At 42.4% G+C, this 27,790-nt stretch overlaps 2 protein-coding genes across 2 annotated transcripts; one reads left to right on the top strand and one right to left on the bottom strand.

Annotated features, from left to right (window-relative positions):
- The first annotated feature begins 313 nt into the window (after positions 1–313).
- utp20 (UTP20 small subunit processome component) lies at positions 314–23,585 on the top strand. Its single transcript, XM_030765741.1, has 62 exons — positions 314–364; positions 674–754; positions 857–923; positions 1,125–1,257; positions 1,620–1,808; positions 1,909–1,990; positions 2,084–2,221; positions 2,579–2,734; positions 3,054–3,200; positions 3,416–3,550; positions 3,674–3,751; positions 4,029–4,207; positions 4,862–5,017; positions 5,300–5,388; positions 5,664–5,769; positions 5,899–6,049; positions 6,153–6,215; positions 6,408–6,566; positions 6,670–6,746; positions 6,834–6,913; positions 7,056–7,314; positions 7,454–7,636; positions 7,924–8,014; positions 8,145–8,230; positions 8,786–8,911; positions 9,354–9,520; positions 9,854–10,068; positions 10,375–10,518; positions 10,606–10,685; positions 10,965–11,209; positions 11,395–11,539; positions 11,741–11,828; positions 11,937–12,080; positions 12,336–12,389; positions 12,579–12,731; positions 12,968–13,123; positions 13,358–13,498; positions 13,999–14,136; positions 14,488–14,627; positions 14,719–14,807; positions 14,881–15,212; positions 15,916–16,055; positions 16,249–16,405; positions 16,515–16,613; positions 17,084–17,251; positions 17,594–17,760; positions 17,903–18,044; positions 18,304–18,420; positions 18,604–18,774; positions 19,068–19,199; positions 19,370–19,480; positions 19,564–19,643; positions 19,758–19,827; positions 20,023–20,205; positions 20,332–20,463; positions 20,731–20,863; positions 21,090–21,274; positions 21,953–22,024; positions 22,123–22,452; positions 22,581–22,707; positions 23,021–23,166; positions 23,319–23,585. The coding sequence occupies exons 1-62, from the start codon at positions 314–316 to the stop codon at positions 23,472–23,474; spliced, it is 8,511 nt and encodes a 2,836-aa protein (XP_030621601.1). The 3' UTR covers positions 23,475–23,585.
- A 217-nt stretch (positions 23,586–23,802) lies between these two features.
- Positions 23,803–26,103, bottom strand: arl1 (ADP-ribosylation factor-like 1). Its single transcript, XM_030768032.1, has 6 exons — positions 26,018–26,103; positions 25,294–25,431; positions 25,103–25,184; positions 24,844–24,955; positions 24,459–24,637; positions 23,803–24,374 (listed from the first exon to the last, which is right to left on the bottom strand). Exons 1-6 carry the CDS (start codon positions 26,019–26,021, stop codon positions 24,344–24,346), a joined length of 546 nt encoding a protein of 181 aa, XP_030623892.1. The 5' UTR covers positions 26,022–26,103; the 3' UTR covers positions 23,803–24,343.
- Positions 26,104–27,790: the final 1,687 nt, after the last annotated feature.

Here is a 27,790-nt window from a genome sequence, read left to right as displayed (position 1 = left end):
GTGTGTGTATTTGGTTTCAACTTTGCACGCTATTTCGGATAGTTCCATCGCTACTGTATTTTTGTTTGTTTGTTTCACTGTCAGACGGTGTTCCTTGAGTTGTTTGTTATTTTTCTGTATCAGTTTGTTTGATTGTGATACTGATTTTGGACTGTACAGTACGGATACCCATGGACACGCTTGACCCATAATGCTTCATTCAAAATGGCGGCCCCCTAGTGCAGCATGTGTGTATCAACAATTTAACTGAATGAAAAGTAACTTTGTATTTTTCACAGTTGTTCTGCTCTCAACTTCTGTTGTCGTCTGAGAAATGAAGATCAAGACCAAGCCCTCGTCTCACAAATCGGAGAACACCTTTCGGGTAAGTCAATGGCATTTACTACGACGAAATGAATTATAACGTACTACCCATAATACACATGCAAGTTTCAGCCAAGCTTTCTTTTTAAAGTAAAAACGACCAGTGTCAGAATTTAGAAGTTGTAGAGTGGTAGTTTATGACACGTCGCTTAAAGTTGCTGTCGTTTATATTTTTTCAGGTATTTCTACAAAACATAGTAGTTGGTTGTCTGACCATAAAATCGTTGTAAATCTGTAGTATAACATTTGTTTGTATTGTGCAGCCCACAGTTCTCATTCTGATAAACTACCCTTTGTTTCCATTTTACAGTTTCTCACGTTTTCTGAGAGACTTGCTAACGTAAACATAGATGTCATTCATCGTATCGACAGGACTGGGAGTTACGCTGAGGTATGATGCATCGTTGAATATACTTTAGTTCGGTTCTGCTTAAAATCTGTGTGATGTTTTGGCGTTGTTTTGACGTTTTTGTTTTGCATTTTTCCACGCCAGGAGGTTGACACTTACTTTTTCGAAGGCTTAACGAAATGGAAGGATCTAAATCTGACCGAACACTTCAGTACGTCCTAGTTTCACGCTTTTTAAGAGTTTGGTGTTGTATGAGTGTGAATCTTTGTTGTTGTTGTTGCTGTTGTTGTTTTCCCCTCAGCATAGGTAATCATGATATTGTCTTCTGTTCCATACTCAGTGTGATCGTTAAACTCCAGTTACATTGCTCTTCTTTTGTATAAAGTGCACAATATCATTTATTGCCCAACAGCGACCTTCCTGAAGGAGGTGATACAGAAAAGCCAGTCCTTCAACCTGCTGGTGTTCCACCAGAACACTGTTGTGGAGAGCCTCAAGACTCACCTCTCTGTGAAGAACAGCATGGCCTACCAGCCTCTACTGGAGTAAATAGAGCTTGTATTTTGATGTTTAAATTATGAGATGTGCAGTAAGATATTGGTTATTATTCTGTAAAGATTTGTTTTTGCGCTGTCTGGCAGTGCTAGGTGGAAACTGGATTTAAATCTTCTTATTACGACTTGACGAGTTTAGCAGAGTGATATGTTTAAAACAGAATCAGTAGACAGTGCACCTGTGGATCTGGATTAAGTTTAAACACCTAAGTTAATATTTCAACTGTGTTTATGTGGTATCTAATCTAAGCCAGTTAGCTTCTATACACCATTATCAATGTTATTGTCACAATCTTTGTCTTTATCACTGGCTCACTGGGGATTTATCCCACACTGTCTCTCTACTTGCCCAGTCTTGTGGTACAGCTTGCCAGGGACCTCCAGACAGACTTTTACCCTCATTTCCCCGATTTCTTCATCATCATCACCTCTCTCCTGGACACCCAGGATACAGAGCTGATGGAATGGAGCTTCACCTGTCTTTCATACCTCTACAAGTACCTGTGGAGGCTTATGGTCAAAGACATGCCCAAGATCTACAGGTCAGAATTTGCTGGGAAAGGACAGTGGAATATGTTTGACAAACAGTCATTGTGCAGTCAGTGCAGTCTGTTTATTCCTCTTCATCTCTTCTTTCTTTAGTTTGTACAGTAAGCTTCTGGCACACAAGAAGGGACACATACGCAATTTTGCTGCTGAGAGCTTCTCGTTTTTGATGAGAAAGGTATGACTGATGTCTCGGTACAAATCTTAGGTGAGGTCTATGATTTATCTGTATACTGATTTAATGACCATATGATTCTCTGTTACTTCACAGGTGGCTGATTTTGATGCACTGTTCAACCTCATGTTTGCGGATTTGGAGGAGAACCCTGGGAAAGTTGAGGGAGTGGGCCAGCTGATCTTCGAGATGTGTAAAGGTGTACGGAACATGTTCCACTCTTGTGCCAACAAGGTGAGACCCTCTTAGCTTAAGAACTCTCTGGTCTGATAGAGCAAAGCTGAATAAGAAACCTGTCAGTGTTGTCTGATATGCTGATGTGATAAGGAGTTGCCTTTGGTAAAAAGAGAGGGGTTTTTTTCCCCCAAGAGTTCTGGGAAATTATCCCACAAGAGCATGAGATACTGAAGTGTTGCTCTGAATAGGAGTATCAATGTTGGGCTTAGATGCCAGCCCCATGAAACAGTCATTGGCAGTCACTGTCGTACATCTGGCAAATTACCGATACCTAAAACGTAAGATTATATTCTCCTCTGTGTGTGTGTGTGTGTGTGTGTGTGTGTGTGATACCTGTTTGTTTTCATGAGTCAGGCCCTGCCGATGGTTTTACGGAAGCTCGGTCCGGCTGGAGGGCAGGATGTGACTCTGCCGTGGGAGCGTGTGAAGGAGGCTCTGGATCACATGGCTGAGTCCTCTGTCAGTTATGTTGCCATGGAGCATTTACTGGTGCTGTGGGATGGAATAGAGGTGAGAAATGTATCTTCCTTGCTAAAAGACAGAAATGAAAATTAAAAAACAGAAAAGAATAAATCAGAATAGCTGTATTGTAGTAGTGTACATTCAGTTATGAGTGCGTTATCTTTGATATTTAATTGTGTTGCGGTGTGTAGTTTTTGTTGTTGTTTTTTTTTTGTGTTTTATTCTCTCTGTTTGGCCTTCTGTGTGTAGTTTCTTTGATGTTGTTCATCCTAACTGTAATGGGTTGGTTTGTGGCGTAGCCTGGAAGAGTGTCATTGGTTTTACAACGTTCGTTCAGATTGTGTGTTTGTTTGTTGTGTTCATGCAGGCCTGTATGAAGGAGGTGATGGAGAGACTGGGGACAGCTGACTCGGAGGAAGCCTCTCAGCATCTGGACAGACTGCTGTTTATCTACCACACACTGGTGGACAACCGCAAAGGAGCCAAGATTACAAAGCCACAGTCTGTCTGTCAGGTTTGTGTGTGTGTGTGTGGTTTTTTTTTTAATTTGCAAGGCCTCTGGAATGCAGATTTTATGTATTGCATAATTTAGTTTTGCAGTCAAATCTACCATCAAACAAAACACTGATCTGTTTGTTTGGGCTTTATTAGTTTTCTGCACGGACTCTCTGTTCTTGGTTGTTAACTTGTGTTACTTTTCTGGTTTGTGTCTGTCTGTGGTTTTTACAGACTCTACTTCAGCTCATACAGACCTCTGGACTCTCCTACTCCAACTGTCGCCTCATCCTCCAGGTGCTCTCCTCCCTCCTGCTGGGAGACAACGTCTCCCTGCCCGGCCACATGATCCAGGAGACTGTGAAAAAGGTGTGTGTCAGCTTGTGTTTGTTCTGTGTCTGGGCATTTTGTGCGTGTGTGCCTGTGCGTGTGTGTGTGTGTGTTGTGACTGTGGTAGGTTGGTTCTAACAGTCACTCTGGCTCTTGTGACAGGTGTTCTGCAGTGGGATGGCTGAGGACCTCATCCTGTCCTTCTCTAAACAGATGTTTGACATGAAACAGTTTGAACAGGTCAGTGCAGTGTGCTTTGGAAAAACAGTTGTGAATTGAAAAACATTCTTTCAAAACAACATTAGATTGAGTAGTTCAGAAAATAAAAAAAGTACTGTTTTCTGTTATTCTGTTAAGCCCTAACTCACCGTTTTAAGGGTTCAGATTGATTCAGGTGTGTCAGACCCTTTAGTTTGGAGCTGATTCCCATAGTCTGTAGATGAGTGATTGTGGTTACTGAACAGTTTTATTGCCAGTGTGTAGAAAAGCAGGTGAATGGGGTTTTTCTCTGTTGCAGCTCTTCTTGCCCAGTCTTCTGCAGTACTGTGAGCAGATGTTTGGCAGTGCAGACTCAGTGACCCGTTTACTGGCTCTGGAACTGCTCGTCTCTTTGATCCTGGCCAAAGCAGAACCTCCCACTGACGGATCTATGGCCTTTGAAAAGTACCCACTGGTCTTCACGGGTCAGCCCACAGGGTGAGTCCTGCACGGGGGTGTGAGATTATACCTGTTTTCGTGGTTCTGAGGCTTCCATGTTGAACTTCTGCAGTTTTTTCTGATGCCATTTATGTGACATTTATGTGTCAAGTTCCGACTAAAACCAGTTTTTGCTTGGTTTGAATTAATATATGCGTAACATTTGATATAACAAACATATTAGTAAATAATGGTTGTCACTGTTATGCTCTGTGAGTGAAAATGAATGTTGTGTGTCTGTTTTGTTTTTGTGTTTGGTGAAACATGAAATATGATGAGAGATCTCGGGTTTGACCATGCTGATTACGGTTCATGTATGAATGAAACTCTCAGAGGCACCTCATGATCTGACCGACTGTCAAACATTCAGGATCTGATAATGTTTTTGTTTAAATAGTATTTAATTGTCTTTTATTAATTGTGCTTGAACCCTGATGATTATCACAATGATATAATGCAATTTTTTTTTACCATAGTACAACAATATTTACTACAATGGGGAAAAAAAAACCAGTCTATTTAGACGTATTGTTGTTGTTTATTGTTATGTCACTATTATTCCAGTGTTGTTTCCATTGTTTTTCCCATCTTGTGTTTCAAAAACATTAAATATCTACTAGATATTTGTAGTTATAATGGTATTGGTGTACACAGGTGTGCAGGTGGAACAGAGGAGAGCCAGCCCAGTGAGAGAGAACAAACAGTCTCTGTGCCTGACTACATTCTCTCCCTCATTGACCTTCCTGATGGAGGAGCCCCCACCGACCTCTCTCAGGCCTGGGCAGCCCTCGTCCTCCTGCCCCACGTCAGGTAACACACCCCTGACCACTGCCCTTTCATTCCCATCTTTCCATATGACCTGAGAGTGTTGTATGAATGTGTGTTGTAGATTTGCCTCAGAATGCCCTAGGCTTGTTTGTGTGGTGTTACGTCACTGTGGAGTTCATATGTGTGTTGATGTTGTCTGTGCATTTAATGATGGTGAATTGGTTTAGGATTGACTGTGTGTATGGTAAAGGAGCTGTTTTCTTAGGATTTGTGTGTTATATTGTGTATGTTGTTGTTAATTAATTTTTCGTGTGTGTGCTATAGACCATTGGAGGCCTCCAGTGTAATTCCCACACTCTCTACCCTGCTGATCCGACTGCTTAATGATGTGCTGAGTGAAACTCGGAGGAGAGGTCAGTGTTTCCTGAGAGAGCACATAAGAAATTTGTCAGTGGTTAATTATTAAAGTTTGCATTGACTTAACACAGCTGAATTTGTTATCTAGACTGTGCCGGTGTTTTGTCTCTCTGTAAGGTGCAGTTACATCTTTTTGCTCCATCTTGGAGCTGATGCGTGTCTTTATTCTCACTGTAGCATATTGGATTATCTATATGCTGTTTAAGCTCTTATTGTGTGTCCACTGCATGGTGAGGTGATGCACTCATACCTGTTGTTTTGTTTGTCTCAGGAGGACTGTTTGTGGCCAGACAGGCTCTGAGTACTCTCCTCAGCTTTAAGGAGTCTGCAGAGGTTCTCTCTCTGCTTCCTGTGGAACTGGTTAAAAGCATAATCCAGTAAGTGCTGCCAGTTCAAAGAAACATTTTCTAACAGAACGTCCTTGTTCTGTCCGTGCCATGGTCAAGACCTTTGAAGAAGAAACAGTTATATTTAGTTGAGAGGTTGTTTTTTTTTCCCCATCACAGGCAATTCCCAACGGATCTGTCTGCCCTGTTGCTAGGAGATCTATACTATACCAGACTGTCACTCAACGGCTGTTCCGCCCACTTATCCCACAATTCACTTTTGGAGCTCCACTCAATATTGAGTGCAAACCTTTCCTCCAATGTCTCGAAGGTAATTCCTCAGTGTTTTTATACTGTTGAGCAGAAGGTTGTGTGTTTTATAAAATATAAATCTTTGATTAGATAAAATAGTAATCTGTTCTCTCTTCCTATAGATTCGTCTTCTTACTCTGAGAATTATGACTCATTTTGAGGCAGACCTTCCTAAGCCAGCTCAGGTACAATTTTTTATTTGAAGTTCTAGAAAGTTCCATTCCTGCCTTTGTCAGACCACGTACAAAGGTGGTGATGGAACCTAACCATTAACCCTAACTATGGACTACGTATTCTGACATTTTAATAGCGTAATATGTGTGTGTAATTTTTGTATAACCACACTGATACCTCTCTCTTTCTCCCTCTGTTTTCAGAGTGAGGAGAGTACTGCCAGGCAGACAGTGTTTGCTGTATGCCTCCAGGCTGAGTTAATTCCTGCCACAGTACAAGATTATAGAGAGAAACTTCTTCATTTACGTAAACTTCGTCGTGACCTTGTGCAGCCCTGTCTGCCTCTGGGCCCATTTCAGGAGGTATGGGACCTCAGAGAAACTATCCACTGCACTGCTTCCACACACTGTCACAGGTTTACTGTGGATCATTGTAGTCTTATTTATGAGTTTCTACGTTTTACAGGTTCCGCTGCGCTACCTTATCGCAATGCTGTTTGTCAACTTCAGACCTCTTTGGGATGCTGTAATCGACCTGCTAGTGTGAGTACTGCAGTTTTCTCTCTCTTCACTATACCATAAGTTGCTGTTCTTTCTATAATCAGTATCCCTGAAACTGTATGTGTGCAGGAGTCATGCTCAGGAAATGGACAATAAGGAATTCTGGAGAGTGTACTATGAGCAGCTGGAGATGGTGGCAGGGATAGCTGGTGGGTAGCCGGTTTCCGGACTCTGACGCCGGTGTGTCTGTCCAGTGTCTGTGGGCTCTGAATATGTGTAAGGCAGCAATAAGAGAAAGTAACTGCATACGTGTGAGACAGCCATTAAAGGAAAGTAACCTTTATCTTTCAGAAAATGAACTCCGTGCTGCTGATGATGATGAAGCTGAGGACGAAGGTCGGCAACAGGACCGCGATGCTGGCTCTGATGTGATTGACAGTGGGGATGTGGGGGTTCTGTTTCTGGAGAGCTTGGACAAAGCTGCTGACCTGAATGAGCGGACTGACTTCGTGAACTTCCGCAGCCTGCTGTGGAAAGCCATGGCAATGTTCCCGGAGAGAGTGGAACCTCGCAGCAGAGAGCTTAGCCCGCTGTTACTACGCTTTGTCAGGTCTGTGGGCTTGTGTGTCTGTGATATAATAATAATAAGCCTACTGAGTTTTCTACATATCTGTTGTTTTATCCCTCCCTGTCATACTATAGACTGGTTCCTCCTATTGGCTGACATGTCTTTTTGATCAAATTGACAGCAACGAGTTTTACCCTGCCGATCTTCTGGTGGCGCCAACACAAGACCTGAGGAAAAAGGGGAAATCTTCGTTAGAGGAGGAGTCAATGGTGGAAGAGGATGCTGAAATGAAGGATGAAGAGGAAGAGAAAGAGGAAGAGCCTAAACGGATGGAAAGAAAGGTGCCAAGAAGAGCAGCTGGCAAGTAAGTAATGGTTTGGTTCTGTGGTGTTAAACTGAAGCAGTTTTCAGTGCACACTGTAACTGTAACTGCTCCTTGCTCACAGTTACTGACTTTTTTTGGAAGAATTTGAATAAAATGAGCTGAAACTCTTCCTTTAGAGCCATGCTCTAGCCGATGTTGTTATTCTAACCCATGGTTTAAGTGTTATCACACACTTCAAGTTAAATACCACTAGAGCCTGTTATTGACATACATTGTAACATTAATGTGAAGATGCCTTAGGAATAATCACCACCAATGTTTCACAGGCAACTCATAGCACATCTGAAAGTTTTCTCCAAATTCTCCAACCCCAAAGCCCTGTACATGGAGCCGAAATTACTGGAGCTCTATACTCAGGTAACTCTCTCCTCAGACAGTGCACGTATTCTCATATCAGTTTACCTTCGGTGTTCAGTCAGCGAACAGTTTTCATTTCAGAGACTGATAAGCACATCTGTCCCCCCTCTCTGTTTCCCTGTGCTTTTAGTTACTGTGCCATAAAGACTATCAGATCCAGAAGGTAGCCCTGGACTGTCTAATGACGTACAAAGACCCACACATACTCCCCTACAAGTAAGTATATTCTCCTTTTCAGACGGTGCACTTTCAGAGAGGGCAGCTGTAGAACGACTGTTCTTTCCCCTGATATTTTTTTTTTTTTTTTGGCTGCCTCTAGACATTGACTGTACTCTGATTACATACAGTACTGAGTCTGTATTTTTGTGTAAATAGATGTCTTTATGTCAAGGTCTGATATTTATCAGAATTCTACTTCTCTAGTTTCATTCATGGCAGAGGAAGTGGGCATGGGAATGTGACAGTTCAAAGAGACTGACTGTTAACCTTCATTATTGTATTATTTCATACCTGATACCTCTCTGGAATGAACTGAGTTGCTGAAAATGAGTTATTGATTGAGTTGCTGATTCCTGTTTTTCAATATTTTTATGAGAAAGAGAGTTCTTTTGACCTGCATCCCAGACCATTAGATGTAAGGATTTCAAACTGGTTTTTGTGCACGCTGGTTCAACCTTGTGAATTTGGGACTTAAACCTTGTGAATTTTACGTTGGTTGTGGCCTCCGTGTATATTTGTTGTGTTTATTTTTTATTTGTTGTTTGTTTGTAGAGAGAACCTGGAGAGGCTATTGGATGACAAACATTTTAAAGATGAGATTGTTCACTTCAATATCTCTGAAGATGGAGCAGTTGTGATGGACTCACACAGACCAAAGCTTATACCTGTACTAATGAGGTATGTGTGTGCGTACTCGCATATGCACCTGTTTATTCTGAAATTGTTATAGGTCTGTCTGCACTCTTATTTACTATGGAAGTATGTAAAAAAAAAAGAGAGAGAGATTCCATGGTAGTTTCACTTGAATTCTGTGTGTTTGCATAATGTTTTCATTTATGTATTTGGATTTGTTATAATATAAAACAGATAATATGACTGGAATATTTCGAATCAGTATGAATCCCATCTCAGTGTGTGTGTGTGTGTGTGTGTGTGTGTGTGTGTGTGTGTGGGTGCTGCTTTGTTCATGTGTGTGTAAGTGAGTGAGGCTAAGGATGTCTCTGAGCGTGTTTGGCCGCTGTTAGGGGGATTATTGATGATGTCTCTCTGTTGGATCCAAGTCGTGTTTGTGTTTGCTGTGCATCCTGTAAATGGTGTGTATGTGTGTGTTTGTGTGTAGGATCCTCTATGGGCGTATGCGCACTAAAACTGGCAGCAAGTTCCAGAGTAAAGCTTCAACTGCCTCTCGCTCCTCCATCATCCTGCGCTTCCTGGCAGGCTGCCAGCCACAGGAGCTGGGCATGTTCATAGACTTACTACTGGAGCCTGTCTGTCACCACAGCCAAGGTGACACACTCATAGAAACACACACTCACACTCGGTGACTCTAACTCACAAACACACCCAAAACACCCTGCATAAACAAAACCACACACATGCACAATCATACACACCTGGTCAAGCATGTGCACATACACTGACATTTACTCACCCAATCACTTCTTATGTTTGCATGAGGAATCATAATTTATTATTGGCTCAGTAATATGTGCCGTATGTTGCAAACCTATGTCGTGCAGTCTGAACCAAAAACAACAAATTCAAAAACTCTAAATCACTAATCACTAGACATTTCATCAGTAGTGACTTTCTTTCTTTCCCTTCTCTCTATGTCTGCAGGGTCGTGTTTAGCGGCTGTAGAGCGTGCTGTGAGAGAGACGGATCTGTGGGCTGTTCTTCCTTTAGGACGTCAGCACAGTCTGTTGAATATAATAGACGTGGTTATTCACAAACTGGGCCATCTCATCCACATCTACCTGCCCAAAGTCCTACAGATTCTGCTGTGTGTCACTGCCTCTGTGTCCTTCATTCTTGACCAGAGAGAGCAGGTGGGAGTCTGTGAATGGTTTTGTGCTGCATCATTAATCTTTGAGTGGTCTGCTGTTGGAGTCTAGCTGTACTGGACACACCTCAAGAGCTTTATTAACAGTGTGATGTTCATCACATGGTTTCAGAGTCCCTTTGTATGTGATCATTCTCAGGGATGACTGTCAGGAAATGTTATCTTGCTCTGTAGACAGAGATAAATAGCTACATCATACAATCTTTGAAGAATTTAACAACAGTGTTAGCCATAGTGGTTAAGTGAATTGCTACTCTTTGTTTTATCTGTATTTTTTTCTCTCTCTTCATGTCTGTAGCTGAGAGGGGGTTGTATTAATCCTCTGAAGAATCTGAGGCGTTTGGGGATTTTACATGTTCAGGAGTTCTTCAACGGTTTTGAGTCATACAACTTCACTGCAGATGAACTGGATGCTGTGTTCCAGGCTGTGGTCTGGCCTCAGGTATATGGACTCTGTGTGTGTGTGTGCGCGTGCGTGCGTGCGTGTGTGCGCTTGCTGGGTTATACTAATCACTCTTGTTGATTCCAGGTGTGTCGTCTGTCCAGTGAGAGTCCCTATGCCCCCACACCCCTTCTCAGACTCATCCATGTGTGGAGTCAGAATGCCAGGTGAGCTTAGCACACAAAAAACTAACCAACAGTCATACTTCTGAAACAAGACCCCTCTGAGTTTTCAATGCTCCATTTGTATTATATCCAGTCATTATTAGGATCAAGACAAGAGCCTTATTGTTGTATGCAGACTTACCTCAGAAATGAACTCACATTGTTTTTTGTACAAAAATGCTTTATTAAATCACTAAATTATTTTTTTTCTTTGTAATTAAAATACTCCCTGTTTCAGCAACATGTAATCTATGATCTTGTGGTTGTCTCTCTCTCTCTCAGGTATTTCCCGTTGCTGGGCAAGCAGAGCCCAGATCATTCGGAGCGTGACATCCTGACAAACCTTTTTGCCCTTCTTTTGGCCAAGAATGTGTCTCCTGCTACTGTTTCCATGGTGTTGGACATAACGGAGAGTCTGTTAATCACTCCAGACTACATCCCTTCAGAGGGAGAGGAAGAGCTGACTGTGGATAATTGTGTGATACCTGAGCCTCCTCAGGACTCAGATATTGCTACAGGTATTAAGAGTTATAGAATGTTCTAGAATATTTCAGAATAGATAGAACAGACGATTCTAGTTCTTGTTGTAGAATATTTCCTGATATTTTTGGCCAAGTTTCTCTAATATGAATATCTGTGTCTTTTTTTCCCCCTCTCCTCTTTCTCTCTCATGTCCTCCACCCTCCTGTCTCTCCCCCGTTCTGTTTTTCAGACCCTCTGAGTGTGGGCTCCCGGCTGCTTCTCCCTCACATCTCTACTCTGTTGCAGTATCTCCGTGGTGTGGTCAGTAACTCTGACCGCATTAAGAAGAAGAAGTTCAGAGCTCAGGTTGCCAAGGAGCTCAATATACTCTCAAAGTAGGTCCCTGTCGCATACTCCAGTCACTGCTCTAGGATCAGTTAAACTGATTTTTATGGTGATGTAGGACTTGCAGAGGGTCAGTGTTTTGTATTTGTGACCATTACTGTGGTCAGCAGAATGAATGGGTTTTAGCATGGTGTCCAGATGAGTTTTGCTTCATAAGGATTATGGTGATACATGTTTTCTGTCTTTGTCAGGATAAGCAGGTTTGTGACTGACAAGGACCAGAGCTCTACTCTAATCAGTCTACTGCTGCCATACCTCCACAAACCAACCACTGCTCAGGTGAATCCCATCATCTCTCTCCCTTTTCATAATGCTGCCTCATACCCTGATTTTACCTGAGGAGGTGATACACATATCTGTGTTACTTATCGTGTATTGTATATGTAGGACACACAGCTGGATATCCTGGGTACAGTGCAGAATTTATTAAGGCAGTGTACGGAGCCTGCTGTGTTTCTCAAACCACTCAGTGAACTCCTCTCTGTTCTTCACAACAAACTACCTCGCCAAGCGCTGTGTGCAGTCTATCAGGTAAGCCCCGTCACCTAGCCACGCCTCACATCCTCGTTCAGTGTCAGCTACACTTAAAACGTTATTCTCACCAGTTACCGTATGTTTTTTCACATACTTAGTTACAAAACACCTCAGCAACTTTCTCAAATTCGGTGACTTCAGCTCAATGTTGTAGTTTCTTCAGATTTTTGATGTTGGTTGGTGAAATCTCTGTGAAGGCTTCATCTGTGAAATTCAGCCATTTGCATTAATGATAGTGCTCTTCCTCCACAGACTCTCTCAGACCTGGATGGTGAACTGAAGTACATCACAGACATGGCTGTTCAGGTTGGCCTCCATCTAAACACACAGACAGCAACATATCTACAGACTACAATGACACAAACCTCTTCTTCTCTTCTCTTCTCTTCTCTTCTCTTCTCTTCTCTTCTCTTCTCTTCTCTTCTCTTCTCTTCTCTTCTCGTGTCACATCACATCACCACTCATTCCTTCCCCTCTCTGCCTTACTCTTTCCAGCTGAATGCCTTCGACAGTAGGCACTTGGATGAAATTCACTTTGATGTGCGTCTGACGGCGTTCCAGAAGGCCACCAAGCAGGTTAAAGAGATGACCACCCTGGACATGAGATACCTCACTGCTCTCATGCACAACTGCTTCCATTCATTTCAGGTGAATATAGACTGATGTGTGTGTATATATATACATATAGTCTATCAACAGAATATACATGTGCATGTGCCTATACTTTAAACGTGAGAGTGGATTTGTCAGACTTTATGCCCTTGGATGTTTGAGAGAGCTTTATGTGAGCTCTATTTCTGTTGGTGATGTGTTTCTGTGGATATTATTGTGCTGCTGGTGTGATTATTAGTTTTTTTTGTACTTCATATGTGTTTGTGTTGCAGATTGGAGACATGTCGCTGGCAGACAATGCCACGGTGTGTCTATCTGCAGTAATAGCTCAGCTGGCTGCAGTAGGAAGCCCTGAGGGGGAATATAAAGAGATAGTGCAGTACACCATTCTGAATGCACTGAGGAAAGGCCTGAAAAGCAAGACTGAGGTAGAAATACACACACACACAAACACTTTCAGGCTTTTTACAAGATTCGTTACAGGTTTTAAACTCCAACAAATTTTTAAGCCTTTGTGCTGAACTCTTTGTCACTTTGGTGGAACTGAACACGCAGACTTTCAAGCTTTTCACACATTCACTTTACTCGCTGTATATTTCAGTGTTGTGGGACATGAACAGGCACAAGATTTCAGACGTTAAAATCCCTCTTTTAATCTTCAGAGTGTGAGGAACGATTACACCACAGTTCTCTCCTGTTTGATCCGGACATTCCCGTCTCGTCCAGAGTTCCGTGACCTGGTGCAGCTCACAGACTACAACGACCCAGAGTCAGACTTCTTTGAGCACATGAAACACATTCAGGTAAAGCAATTACAGACATGTTACTGTCACACAGCAACTGCACAGGCAGCTTGATAACTGAAGGAGAAGGCTGTGACCTATTTTAAGAGTTTGTGTCTCTGATTCTCTTTAATATGTGATAGGCTTTTTTTTCTTTTTCTTTTTTATTATGTTAAACCTCAGACTGGTGTCCAGTTACCTTCTGTATTGCATATAGTATATATTAACATTCCAGAAAGAAAATGCTGCCAATATTAACTCCACAGGGAGTGATTCTCTGTCACTTGCACGAGTCTAAAAGCGAATATTTTCTGCAGCTGTTATTGGTGGTTTGGTATCTGAAAATAAGGAAATGGACAATTAAATACATTTGTGTTTTAGTGCCCTCTGCCTCACTGTGTTGCTCACTCCTAAGCCAAAGAACTTGATGCAGTAGAATAAAGACCACAGCTTTGAATTTGTGATCTTTTTTTTTGTGACGCTCTCTTTTGTCTTCTCTCTCTCTTATGCTCTTTGTTCAGATCCATAGGAGAGGAAGGGCACTCAGGAAGTTTGCCAAGCAGCTGACAGAGGGGACTGTGGTGATGTCATCTCGCTCCATGCAGAACTATATCATGCCTTATGCCATGGTCGCTCTGTTCGATGAGAAGCTACTCAAGGTGTGTGTGTGTGTGTGTGTGTGTGTGTGTGTGTGTGTGTGTGTGCGTGCATGGGTGGGTTTGTTTTTTCAATGATTCTGTTCAGTGGAGTTCATGTTGTTCTTTTTTTCTATTACTGGGTTTTCTGATGAAATCACTTTAGTTAGCTAAATTTGGTTTGTATGTCCACTGAATGCAGTTCACAGGACTCCCTGAGGGCAGATATTACTGGTTATGCAATGTTTGTGAAGCTTTAATGGTCTTTAAGGATGTATCAGTATTAATGAGATGTTTGTGTAGCTTTAGCTGTCATATTAATAGTGTATACTGAGAGTTTGACACAGCTGTTGTGTTTTGGTGGTGTGGTTACAGTATGAGAATATGACCTCATCAGCAGTGGAGGTGATTGGTGCCGTGTGCAGACGTCTCACCTGGTCCAAATACCTGTACTACCTCAAACAGTTTGTACATGTGCTGCAGACAGGAATGGCAGAGCAGAAGTTGGCTGTCAGGTATACAATCTCATGTGTCTTTTCGTGTGGATATTGTGTATGTTTTCTTTATTATGCTTGAGGAAATAGACTAACAAAGATATTTTTGCAGTCTTCTTGTGACCGTTCTTGAAGCTTTCCATTTTGACCACGAGACTTTGAGCAAAGAAATTGAAGCAATGAAAAACAAGAAGCCGGAGGGTGAGTAGAATACATTGTTACTAGTGACCATGACCGTTCTCGGTCCGTTAGTGACCTTGTTGTTTTTTCTCAGATGCCGGTGCCATGGATGAAGATGCTAATGAAGAGGAGCAGATGGACTCTGAGGAGAGTGATGGTGAGGAAACCATGGAGACTGATGAAGTCACTAAGGAAAGCGAAGCCAAAGAGGCGGTTACAGCAGCGACGGATGCCATGGAAACAGGCACTGATGACGCTGCGGTGAAGCCTAAGCCCGCTGCCAAGGTTGATGGGAGAAAGCCACCTCCTGTCGTCAGCAGTGGACTCCCCCAGAGCAGAGAGGATCTGGAGACTCTGCTCACCTCCATACATCACACGGTCACAACGACCATCTTACCCCGACTCCACAAGTGTCTCACTGCCAAGGTCTCTGAACACACTGTATCCTGTAGAGCTGCAGGGCTACTTTTGTGTTAATTTTAATTGTAATCTCTGTTTTGTTTTATGTATACAAATATCAAGTCTTGTGTCCTGAGATCACAAGTATTGCAGTTCCATCGCATTTTTTGACCTCATACATAGTACAGCTCTTGTATCTGCTGGTCTAGGGGGTCAGGCAGTACTTTGTGCCTTTAGACGACTGTAGGGATAAAAATGACACATGATCTAGTAATTAGTTTAGCCTGTGTTTCAACTCATTAGTATCCAGTTAATACTCTTCAGTGGTTATTTTTTTTTTTACCAAACATAAATGACAGTAAGCATGACAGATCAACGTAACAACAGCTCATGACATCCAAACATAGAGTCTGCCACATAGATCAGAGATAAAAAGAATCTATTCGGAATTTCCAGGAATATCCTGGAATTTTATGGAAATTGACTAGATAATTGTTACCTGATGGAATTTTTTTTCCTTTTGAGACTAGAAGTGTAAATTCCCAGACATGACTTAAGATCAGAATTGATACAAAGGGCTTAACATGCCATTAGTCTTATAAACCACAGTCATACCTGACTCTCAATGATCTATCTGTGGTTAGACTTACACATACACGGGTGTTAGTATTTTATGGTGCATGTGGCACAGAAAGCTGATGTGTGTGTGTGTGTGTGTGTGTGTGTACAGGTAAAGAGGGATGATGAGCATAAGATGGTGAAGTCAAAGGAGGTCATGGATGATGAAGTGGTGAGAGTACCCATTGCTTTTGCTATGGTTCGCCTCATGCAGTCATTACCACAAGACGTCATGGAGGCCAACCTACCTGGGTGTGTATTTATATATGTGTGGTTTTTTTCTGTCTGTCTTTCTGTCTCTGTTTCCGTTTACATCAGCACGTGTGTCTGTGTGTTTTTTGTTGATCACTCTCCTTTCAATAAATCATTGTTATAATGTGTGTATTAGACAGACGGAGTGAATGAAGAAGATGTTTACTCTTTTGTTTGTTGTTTGTTTTGACAGGGTTCTGCTAAAAGTGTGCGCCCATCTGAAGAATCGATTTCAGGAGATCCGTGATGTGGCTCGGAACACGCTCATTAAGATCGTAGAAGCTCTGGGCCATCGTTATCTACAGTACTTACTCAGAGAGATGCAGGATGTCCTGGTTAAAGGCTACCAGGTCAGTAAAGGAAAATCACGTGTGTCTGGGGACGAGTGTGCCGTGGCTTTTATCTGAAATCATTTCTGGGATATGTAATCATGTGCTTCGTATGTCGCATGTCCTCCAGGTGCATGTGTTGACTTTTACTGTGTACCATCTGCTGTCGGCCCTGAAACCCTCCCTTAAGAGTGGAGACTTGGACCCGTGCATGGCGATATTGGTTAAGGTAAATACTCCTGAATATCTGTTTTTGAGATCGGTTGAAGGTCATCATTTTATATATTTTGATGAAACCACATGGTCTTATGGAGATTTAAAAACTGACAGGTGAGCTGTTGAATATTGAATATCGATTACATGATATTAAATATCAGTTTGCAAATACATCAAAGCACAAATGGAGTGATAATCAAGCACATGTAGTTGACAATTAAAATGAATTACATTTACAGTAAGTGGGAATATGCCATGCTCTGAAATTTAGGCCACAATACAAAGGATTCCAATTTTATTTGTTTGGTAAATTTCTCGAAGACAAAACTGCATCATGATTAAATGTGTTTCTTCCATATTCGTTGTTACTCTTTATAAACACAAAGATATTGCTGAAGGAATGGGAATTGTATGCATACATTTATGTCGCTGAATTAAGATAGTGGAGAAACCTGACCAGTAGTTGCTTTTTTGATCGGCTAGATTTTCAACAATGAATTGTTTGGAGACGTTGCTGAGGAGAAGGACGTTAAAGGTATAGTTTCCAAGGTGATGGAGGCACGTCACAGTAAGAGCGTGGACTCTTACGAGCTGCTGGCCCAGTTCTGCAGTCAGGAATGCATCACTCGACTCATTGTGCCACTCAAAGAGGTGAGCAGTTACTCAGCCTGTCTGTTGGCTGAAACGGCCCCTAAAACCCATTTATTATGTTTTATCTTTACTAAGCCCTGCACACTGTCTTCAATCTCTTTCTTTTCCTCTCATTCCCTCTTTCACTCCCGTCTTTCCCTCTCTCTCTGTCTCTCTCTCTCTCTGTCTCTCTCTCTCTCTGTCTCTGTCTCTGTCTCTCTGTCTCTGTCTCTCTGTCTCTGTCTCTCTGTCTCTGTCTCTCTGTCTCTGTCTCTGTCTCTCTGTCTCTGTCTCTGTCTCTCTGTCTCTGTCTCTGTCTCTCTCTCTCTGTCTCTCTGTCTCTGTGTCTCTGTCTCTCTGTAGGTATTGGAGAACACCACTAGTCTGAAGGTGTCTAGACGTGTCCATGCTGTGTTGAGAAGAGTGGTGGCAGGACTGCTGCTCAATGACAGTATGGGTCCTCAGTCCATCTTACTGCTCAGTCACGGTCTGGTCAGCCAGAGTCTACCGCTGCTCACCAGCAAGAACAAGTATGACACACGTTTGCACACACACACACACACACACACACAAAGATGCACACTTTAAGTCCATTGTAACAATGCTTCGGAAATGATTGAAGAAACAGAAAAGGTTTTTTGGTCCAAACGTTCTTCTAACTTTCCATGACAGAGAGAAGTCTACTCCCCCACCAGACCCACGCCTGCCGCCACCCTCTTGCCTTCTCCTGCCCCCCACCCCAAAGAGAGGAGGCCAAAAAGCTGCCATCAGCGTCAAGACCAACATGCACATCCTGGTGGAAACCGGCCTGAGTGTATGATATCTAGAATTGATTAATTAAAAATTCAAAATGATTTTCTTTCCCTTTTTGGCTTTGGTTTATATGTATTGCTATCATGGGAGACTGCAGCTCTAAAAGGAATTCTCAGTAAACAAAGAAAAATCACTGAACAAATGAACAAAATGGTTATTTTTAATGGGGTTATCTTTAAAAAAAAAAGATATATTTTCAGTTACATTCTCAGTATGTTTTCTCGGACCTGACTGACCCTTCTCTCTCGGTGCTTGTGCAGCTGCTTCACCTGAGTCTGAAGAATTCAAAGATCAACTCTTCTGTGGCCTCAGTGAGGGAAATGCTGGATCCCTTTGTCTGTCTGCTGCTCGACTGTCTCAACTCCATGCATGTCAAGGTGAATTTTATGAGAGAGAGACTGTAACTATTCCTTGGCTCTGTCTGTGTGTACACTTCAGCAGCAAGGCTATCTCATGTGCCTGTTTCTAACCATGTACAGTTCAATATTTGTCTTTGCTTTTATGCGTGGTCCGTAACCAAAACCCTTCTGTGTTTGTATGTGTGCTCTTGGTCTGTGTAGGTGATAACAGAGGCTCTCCAGGTGTTTATCTGGCTTTTGAAGTTCCCTCTGCCGTCTCTGGATAAGAATGCAGAGCAGCTCACACGCCAGCTCTTTGTTCTGCTTAAGGACTATGCCAAGGCTGGGGCTGCAGGGGGAGAGAACTTTAACTTGGTCCAGAACTGCTTTAAGGTACTCAACCGACACCCCCAAAGACACAGTTAAAACACTGCACACACACACACACCATCCTTCAACAGAACTTACATCAGATAACAAGATACAGGAGAGATGCACCAAACTACTGCTGCTCCCTAACGGTTCATTAAGTCGAGCTTACAGAACTTTTTAATTGTTTTTTTTTTGTATTAATGTATTTTGCCATAAACTTTGATTCTCATGTCTGCTGTTCAGAAGTTTGATGATCGGTTGGTAAATATGAATCAGTGATGTGGATCATTTTTGTGTTTGTTATTCTTTCAAAGGCCATAACTGTACTGGTTAAGAGTGTGACAAAACATCGAATCACTAACACACAGCTGCAAGTGCTGCTGGGATACGCTGAGGAAGACATTTATGACCATTCTCGCCAGGCCACGGCTTTTGGCCTGCTCAGGGTAACAGCCTCGTCACACTTTCAGCCCCTCCAGTCATCCATGCTCAAACACATCATCAAAAGAGCTCTCTTATAAGAAGTATAAGAAAAGGGTTTGATTCTCCTCCTCTAAAGCATAACAATAATATTCTCTCTCTCTCTCTGTGTCTCTCTGTCCCTGTGTTTTTCTAGGCAATCCTGTCAAGGAAGCTTGTGGTGCCTGAAATGGAGGAGGTGATGAAGAAAGTGGCTAAACTGTCAGTTACAGGTCCAAACGAACAGGTCCGAGTTCGCTGTCGTCAGGTGAGTCACGGAACAGCACAAGACGTTTCTGTGTGCAGTTTACGTAAAGGTAATTGTCTGAACTCACCACCTGCCTCCCGTAGATTTACCTGAAGTACCTTATGGACTATCCCCTGGGGGCGAAGCTGAAGGCCCAGTTTGACTTCATTGTTTCCCAGCTCAAGTAAGTGTGTGCTCAATGCCCCTGAGATATCGTTACAGGCAACAGTTCACAAAATGAGGTATGGTCTGTCGGGAAGTTAAAAAATTAATATTATTTCTTTTGTTTTTTTCTCAGTTACGAATATGACACAGGAAGACAGTCAGCATTGGAGATGATGGCGTTCATATTCCAGACTTTTCCTCAGGTACCTCCAACCTCTTTAATCAGACTATTAGACGAAGCCTCTGTGCGTTTCAGGCAACTGTGCAGGTTTATAAATAAGCAGTGCTGTAAGATGGCGTAAAAGGATGGGTAGCCAATAGCTGAACTTTGGCCTGCTCTTTGAATCTAGGGGACTGAGCTGTTGTATGTAATTCCTCTGTGACCGCTCTGTTCTCAGAACCTCTTACTGGAGCACTGTGGCTTGTTCTTCGTGCCTCTGTCATTGGCCTTGGTGAACGATGACTCGGCTCAGTGTAAGAAAATGACTGCTCTGGCCATCAAGTCCCTGGTGGGACAGCTGGACCTGGAACACCAGAACTCCATGTTCACACTGGTCAACAGCTGGCTCACTGCAGAGAAGGTACTGCTCCTCACAAAATGCCAATATCAGTCTGAAAACTATAAACTAACTAAATGAATGTTAATAATGTGATAAACTCTTAACTCTTATCTGTGTGTGTGTGTGTGCACGTGCATGTATACACAGCTGTCTCTAAGACGACTGGGGGCCCAGGTGTGTGGTCTCTTTGTGGAAGTGGAAGGTGAACGTTTTGCCCGGCGTCTGGATGCTCTGCTGCCCTTCATTGAGAGAGAGATCTGCACATCTAACTTTGAAGATGTGAGTGTTTGTAGGAGAGAGCGCTAGGGCGTCTTTTTTTAATAAACCTTTAAAGCTTTTTCCAGTAGACAACGAGGTTATGGATACGTGTGTACGCAGCAATGATCATTTGTTTATGTACAGCTGAATGGTGTACGTGCACAGTGGTTCATCAATGAGATTTATGTGTGTAACAGTGTACTGGGATGTGTGTGTATATGTATGGGGATAACTTTGAGTGTCTGTGTTTAAGGGTACAGTAATGAGGCTGTGCTTTCCTCTATCTAGATTGAGGAAGAAGAAGATGAAAAGGCTGCAGACAGATTGCTGTTCTGTTATCTGACCCTCATCACCAAACTCATTAAGGATTGCAACTTTCTCCAGCTGCACAAACCAAAGGACACGCTCACCAGAATTTGGGGTACGAACACAAACTAACGTATACAGCCATAAACATGCAGAATGAAAAGAAGAAGAAATGAAATAACCAGATGTTTTATTACTGAGTGTAGCGTTTCTCGTGGGGACAGTTAAACATCGGTATGTTTCTTGAAACCAAATGTAATCGTAAAGAACCAGGGTTAATGTCATGTTCATCCTGAGTGTGAATGCTGTTTTTTGTTGTTTTTTTTCCCCCTTAATCTCAGACCATGTCAATGCTCATCTCCGCCACCCTCATTCGTGGGTGTGGCTGACTGCCTCTCAGCTGTTTGGCCAACTGTTCGCTGCCCATAAGCCAGAGGAGCTGATTGCACAGTGGAGACAGGAAACTGTGTCCAAAACCACTCAGCCTGTTGCCTCGACCTTCCTTACCACCAATCTGGACAAGAAGGTCAGGGTGTGATTACTTTGACTGTCTTTAGTCTAGAGCCAAGGTCTGTGTGCATCCTGTTGTTGGATTTTCTTGTGATTTTACAAGTAAACGAACCGGAGCAAAAGCGCGCTTGGAGAAAAGCTTTATTTGGTGGTGGTGGAACCCGGCAGCAAGTCTGCTTGCGCCGCAGCTAAACTCCAAGAACTGTTACCGTGATCGGTCTTTTATACCATGAAGCAAACAGACAATAGGTGTACAACGTTGCTTGATGCAAATCAGAATCTAGGTGTTAATGCTAGATTCCCCTTTTGTCTGTGATGGCTGCCATTCGCCCATTACCGGTTGTATTTTGCCTTAATCAATTGCTCTTGGCTCCAACAGTAACGCGGCGCCAAAGGTGTGAAGCTTTCTTTGTATCTATGGTAATAAGACCATCAGGTTAAACAGTTCTCCTATCGTGAACCATGTCTGTTCAGATGTCACTATAATCTTACACTGTCAACTTACAAAGAGGCCAATTTCTCTCTCATCCACTCTATAAAATGCCAGAGAAAATGCTTTTTATTTTTGATTTGTTTGAGCCTGAGACATGTCAAGGTTATCCATTTTTGGACTGGGTTGCTCCTTTTGAACAATATTTAATAACTAATACAGTGAAATTGAAAATTCATAGATGTTTCTTGTCTGTACTCTTAGATGAGAGAGCTGGTCTTAGCTTTCTGCCACCAACTGCGGTCAAAGTTCTTGGACATGACTACAGGTGAACAGGTGAGCAGTTGCTAAATTAAAAAAACCTTTTTTTTGTGAAAATACAAACAGTATATCAGCAGTCATGTGATGGATGTCTTTCTTAATGTCATTAACAGGTGGTGAAGAATTTTCTGTTTGTGGCAAAAGTGATCTACCTTATATCACCTGAATCTGACTCTACAGCCAGTCAGCTTATGGGAGAGGGGGAGACAGGAAAAGAGAACGAAAATGGAGAACATTCAGAGGAGAAAGACGAAGAAGAAAAAGAAGAAGGAGATGAAGAAGAAGAGGAGGAAGAGGAAGGAGAGGATGAGGAGGAAAAAGACGAGCAGGAGGAGGAAGGAGAGCTGGATGAAAATCGCCCTCCATCTCTTCTGTGGGTGATGAAGAAGCTCTCTGTTGTGGCCAAGAGAGAGGCTGCAGACTCACCCAAAATTCCACTGAAGGTACGAAACGCGCGCTGTTTTGCTTATTGTGTACTTTTTGCCTCGTAATTCATCAGTGTAAATTGTCCTTAATGATAAACTGTCCTACTCGTTCATGGACCGATTCTCTAATTGCGTTCCCCTTGTAGAGAACTTGTGTATTTAAATTCTTGGGTGCCATAGCTGTGGACTTGGGCAAAGAGAGACTGAATCCTTATCTGAGCACCATCATCGCTCCTCTGTATCGAGAACTAGACAGCACATACGCAGATCAAGGTAAAATCACACACCCTCTCTAGTCATGCTCGTATACAAAATACACGCACAAGCCAAATTTATTCCCCGCTGACCCATGAGTGGTCCAGGTGCATATACATGTAGCTGTTTTAAAATCTACAATATGAGCTGTGTGCATAGGATTTCAAACAACACGAGATTTGGGGTAACCAAAAAACTCTAATGCGATGATCAGTGGTCACTGTGTGTGACCACGCTCTCTGTGTTCATTATGATGATGCTGTGAAATCTCTGATTATTATGATTGTGTTTTTACCACTCTCTAAATGCTCCAAATGGTCTGTCTTTCTAGATCCCACTTTGAAGAATCTGGCTCAAGAGCTCATAGACTTGTTGAAGAAACTGGTTGGTTTGGAGAAGTTTTCACTGGCGTTTGCTGCTGTACAGAAAGAGGCCACGATGAGGAGAGCCTCGCGCAAGAAACACAAAGCCATGCAGGTAGGAACTGAACTCAAAACATACACACCCAAAAAAAAACGCAAACACACAAGCTTCTTTTGCTCCAGTTCCAGAGGAAGACCTAGTTTTGGTATTTTTAACTGTTCCTTTCTATCAATTTCACTTTTTTTTTTTTCTCTTCTCACTCACAGGTTGTGGCCAACCCAGACATTGCTGCTCGCAAGAAAATAAAGAAGCATCAGAAGAAAAGAGAGGCAAAAAAGAGGAAATTAGAATGTTTACAACCTGGACACAAAGCAAAAAAACACAAGAGCACCAGCCTTAGAAATCTGGCCATTCTGCAGTAATTCTGCTTCGGTCTTATGACAGCCCAGAGTCACCCATCCAGTTTTCACGGATCGTTCTTCGGGAACATGAGCAAAGCTGGATAGTTGGACTGTGTCCTCAGTGGGGAACAGAGAACTGTTACCTGTATGTCCTGTAACAGTACGGACTTAAGAGTGGTCTCACCTCTGATAATTTGTGGCATTATATGCACAATGTTTTTTTTTAAAATAAAACTAATAACTACGATTGGTCTGTCATTGTGTGTCTTCAGTTCACAGGAAAAACTGTAATTGTGAAGGTGTGTGCTGCAATGAAGACAAAGCAAGACTTCAGTTGACACATTTTTCAGCGTGAACACAGCCCAGTTTTACTGATGGAATATCTCCACTGTGCATGCCCATTTATAAATATGCAATTACAAATCCATCCCATATATAAACAATGATTAGTCTTAAATAACTACTCACTAAAATACCAAAGTATTGATACCAAAGCCGCAAGACTTAAGGACAAAGAGGCAAAGAACAAAACGTAAACCATAACAAAGCCTGTTTGGATTCGTGACATAAAAATGTAGTGGATCTGTTTTGTGGTAAGAGCAAGTCCTATTAGCATTAGTACAAGAGGAAAAAAATAGCAATAATGACTGCGGTAACAATCGTTTGCCTGCTGCAGAATTTCCATTTTGGTCAGGAAAACGTGACAGTCTTTGTAGGCATAATGCCATCTAACTGTGTGGATGTCACTGCAGTTTTACGCCCTAACAAGAGGGGCGTGTCCTTCACACAATGGGAAGAGCCCAGCCACTGGTCCAAAGGGCACCCAATGAGCAGTCTTTCAACAGGAACTTAAAAGGTCAAGTATATTTACAGGGAGTTGAGTGTGAGTATTACTGCCGGCTCTTCAGGGATTCCACCAGCCTGTGGAGGGAGAGAAACGTTGATAAGAATCTAAGTGTACCTACAGCAAATGAACAAATCACTACCTATGCCACAGCTACTCACCACTCCATAGCTTCATCCAAGCCTGTGCCTTTGGTAGCTGACGTTTTGAAGATCTGCCACTTTCGGTCTTTCAGGGCTGGTAGGCCAAGGGAATTGGCCACCTCAGTGGGGGTCATAGCTTGTTCCATGTCCTGTTTATTGGCAAACACGACCAGAATGGCCTTCTTCAGCTCCTCCTCCTGTAGAAAGAATATAGTGTCAGCCCATCTCAAAGCCCACGTGAATCAGAGGACTTAGAAAGATTCTGTCTGTCTATGTATCTACTGATTTTCAAATGATGCTACTTCCCTCTCCATCCTACATAAATCTGCTGAAAATTGATCTCATGCAAAGCAATGCAATCCACTCAAAAAAACATATATGACATAAACATAACATGGCTTACCTCCAACATAGCAACTAGCTCAGACTTTGAGATTCCCATCCTATCACGGTCACTACTGTCCACCACATAGATCACAGCATCTGTGTTTGAGTAGTAGCAGCGCCAGTAAGGTCTGGGGGGTAAACAAAGTGTGTTAGTAATTACACTACAGGATGCTGCATGTTGAAATGAGCCCCAATGGTCATTATTTGAAGGAAATGGAATCTGACAGATTTAAGGCAAACCACATGGGGTTTCAGATAAAGAAATGAGCACCTACCTAATACTTGTTTGTCCACCAAGATCCCATACTTGAAACTTCAGATTCTTGTAAGTAACAGTCTCGACGTTGAAACCAATTGCTGCAATTGAAAGAGAATCAATTTAATGTATGTCGCACATCCTGCTGCTGATAACTCGTAGTATTGTTTCAAGTGAGGCGAAACGTTGCCCGTGAGCTCGAATACATACTGGGAATTGTAGTGACGACTTCCCCGACCTGTAGGCGATAAAGTATGGTGGTTTTACCGGCCCCGTCCAGTCCCAAGATCAGAATCCTCATCTCTCTCGTGCCGAAAAGGCCAGAGAAGAGACTGGAGAAGAAGCCTCCTAAATGAGTAGAAGAAAAAGTGAAGATCTGTATTACTTTTAAAGTAAGCCAGATTGCTGATGCCCACATCCCATGAGCACTATAAACCAAAACAGAAAATTGTTACAACTGTTAAATCATCCGGTTTTTGCACAGTTGCGACAATATCCGATCCAGAAACGCTTAAATATCGCAATCGCGAAAATTTCCTGTCTTTGAATGACTGTCATTACCAATTATTTGACATGCATTGACCAATTACATTCTCAGCGCTGGCTAGCAGCAACTGAGCTAGCTAACGCTAAAGTTAGCCGAAGAGTTCAGTGGTATTATGAAGGAATGCGTTTTCACAAGCACAACTCTTATAGGACATATCTCGATCGGACATGTGTTAAACCGATATGTATGATATTCAAAACAATATATATATATTTTTAAATAACATTAACGTTGACTGAAACCACACGCTTGTAACATAGCTCCATTACTGGGAGAAGGCGACAACAGCAATTGGCAAGGCTATTCTCTATGAGGAGTGACGGCCTACTGAAAGTCAGTGCAGTTATTCAACAAGATTTCAGGATTTGTTCATCATAAAATACGCACCCATTTCAAACGAATTCCTACAGCAGTATCACAACGAGTGACGAGCTTCACGGATACACGTCTCTGCTCGGAACGCTTCCGTGCTCGAATACAAAATGACGTGTCAAGGAAGCCCTAGTAGGCTATCTCCGGTTTTTACGTCCGCAGATTCAAACGATATCTGCGCAATTTACGGCGTGCGCAACACAAAACGGTTTAAAGCACACAACTGTTAAAAATTGTAATTGAAAAAAAAAAAAACTAAAAAAATTGTTTAAAAACTATTTTAAAAATACTTCAACGTGCTGATATTTTTGCTAACAGCTCTCCCTAGTTCACGTGATGAGTATCGTCTTACACTGAACTGGTAAGGGTACTTCTAGTTTGGTGTACTTTGCGACCGGCAAACTGGCAGGCGCTGAAATATTACTTTATGCCCCTGCCCAAAGTGACCGAATGGGCAGGCGATTCACGTGAGTTTTGGAGAGTGTGGAACTTTCACAACTGTTTAGGGTGCATAGATGGAAAGCATGTTGCAATTAGAGTCCCGCCAAATGTTGGAAGTGACTATTTCAATTCCATAGCACATTCCATCGTGCCTATGGCCATTTGTGATGCGAACTACCGTTTCACAATGGTGGATTCATGTTGACAGTGGAGCGTACGGTCGTGAGAGTGACAGGGGATTTTCCAGAGCAGCCGTTTTTGATCCAAACTTCTGCAGAACACGCTTCAATTGCCACAGTCTGTGAACTTGCCTGGCACCAACACCAAGCGTCCCCATGTGTTCCTAGGAGATGCCGCATTCCCTTAGCATATGAACTTAATGCGACCATACCCAGGTAATATATGTAAGCCTAACATTTTTGCACATAAGGTATGGCATCTACACTTGCATTTGTATTTCTGTTTAGTCTCATTACAAGAACGTTATTTTTCACTTTTGCTGGTGTCAGTCTGGATGAAGCACACAAGACGTACAACTACCAGCACTCAAGGGCCTGGAGGGTCATTGAGAACTCCTTTGGTGTCTTGGCTGCGCACTGGAGGATTCTGGGTAGGCCCACTGAATTTTACCCAGACAAAGCTGTGGATGTTGTGAAGGCTTGTGTCGCCCTTCACAACATGCTTGCACACACAGATGCTGCAGTGTCTCCTATGTGCCGCTACATCCCACCCAACTTTATGGATGGCACAGCATCATCAGGTGAACTTCTGTCTGGTGAGCGGAGGAGGCTTGTGGCAGGAGACACCAACCTGGGAGATCCTGGGAGACTCTCCACCACACGTGCATCCTGTTCTGCAGTTGCAGTAAGTGTAGCAGATCAATGTATCATTCCACTTGCCATGTAGTGTTTATCTCTTTGAGCCTGAGACCCCACCCCTCGTGCCTATGTAGACTTGGGAAGTAAAACTCCGCCCCTTCTTCCCAGTCTGTAACCGATATCACAGGGGTAGGTTGAAAAGTTTAATCACCTGTTAATTTATTCAATCTTATGTTCAAAGATCATATCTAAGTTATTTTATTTATTATTAATGACATCTTATGTACTACTAAAGAACACGTTGGTGAAATATAACGGTTTTTATTGAGTTATTTGTAGCATATTCACATCAGCTGTTTGACCAACTGTCACTAGGCAACGCAGCACGCTAACATTTCTTTCTGTATAGTGTTTTCGTGTGGTTTCAATGTTGCTAGTGAACGAAGGTCCTGAAAATGTTTTTGTTATTGTCAGGTACATTTTTTTTGTTTCATACATTATTATTTTTATACATGTAAGATTATATAGT

The sequence above is a fragment of the Chanos chanos genome, chromosome 1 (genome assembly GCF_902362185.1).
Source record: "Chanos chanos chromosome 1, fChaCha1.1, whole genome shotgun sequence".
In the NCBI taxonomy this organism is placed as follows: Eukaryota; Metazoa; Chordata; class Actinopteri; order Gonorynchiformes; family Chanidae; genus Chanos; species Chanos chanos.
This window is presented reverse-complemented; position numbering and strand designations above follow the sequence as displayed.

Bases quoted from the DNA above. Each gene is read 5' to 3' on its own strand.
- utp20 (XM_030765741.1), top strand. From the start codon at position 314: ATGAAGATCAAGACCAAGCCCTCGTCTCACAAATCGGAGAACACCTTT. The intron at 6,914-7,055 runs GTGGGTAGCCGG...TTTATCTTTCAG, and splicing joins GATGGTGGCAGGGATAGCTG to AAAATGAACTCCGTGCTGCT. The intron at 16,614-17,083 runs GTAAATACTCCT...TTGATCGGCTAG, and splicing joins GCATGGCGATATTGGTTAAG to ATTTTCAACAATGAATTGTT.
- arl1 (XM_030768032.1), bottom strand. The intron at 24,956-25,102 runs GTAGGTGCTCAT...TTTACCCCCCAG, and splicing joins GGTGGACAAACAAGTATTAG to ACCTTACTGGCGCTGCTACT. The intron at 24,375-24,458 runs GTGAGTAGCTGT...CTCCCTCCACAG, and splicing joins TTGGATGAAGCTATGGAGTG to GCTGGTGGAATCCCTGAAGA.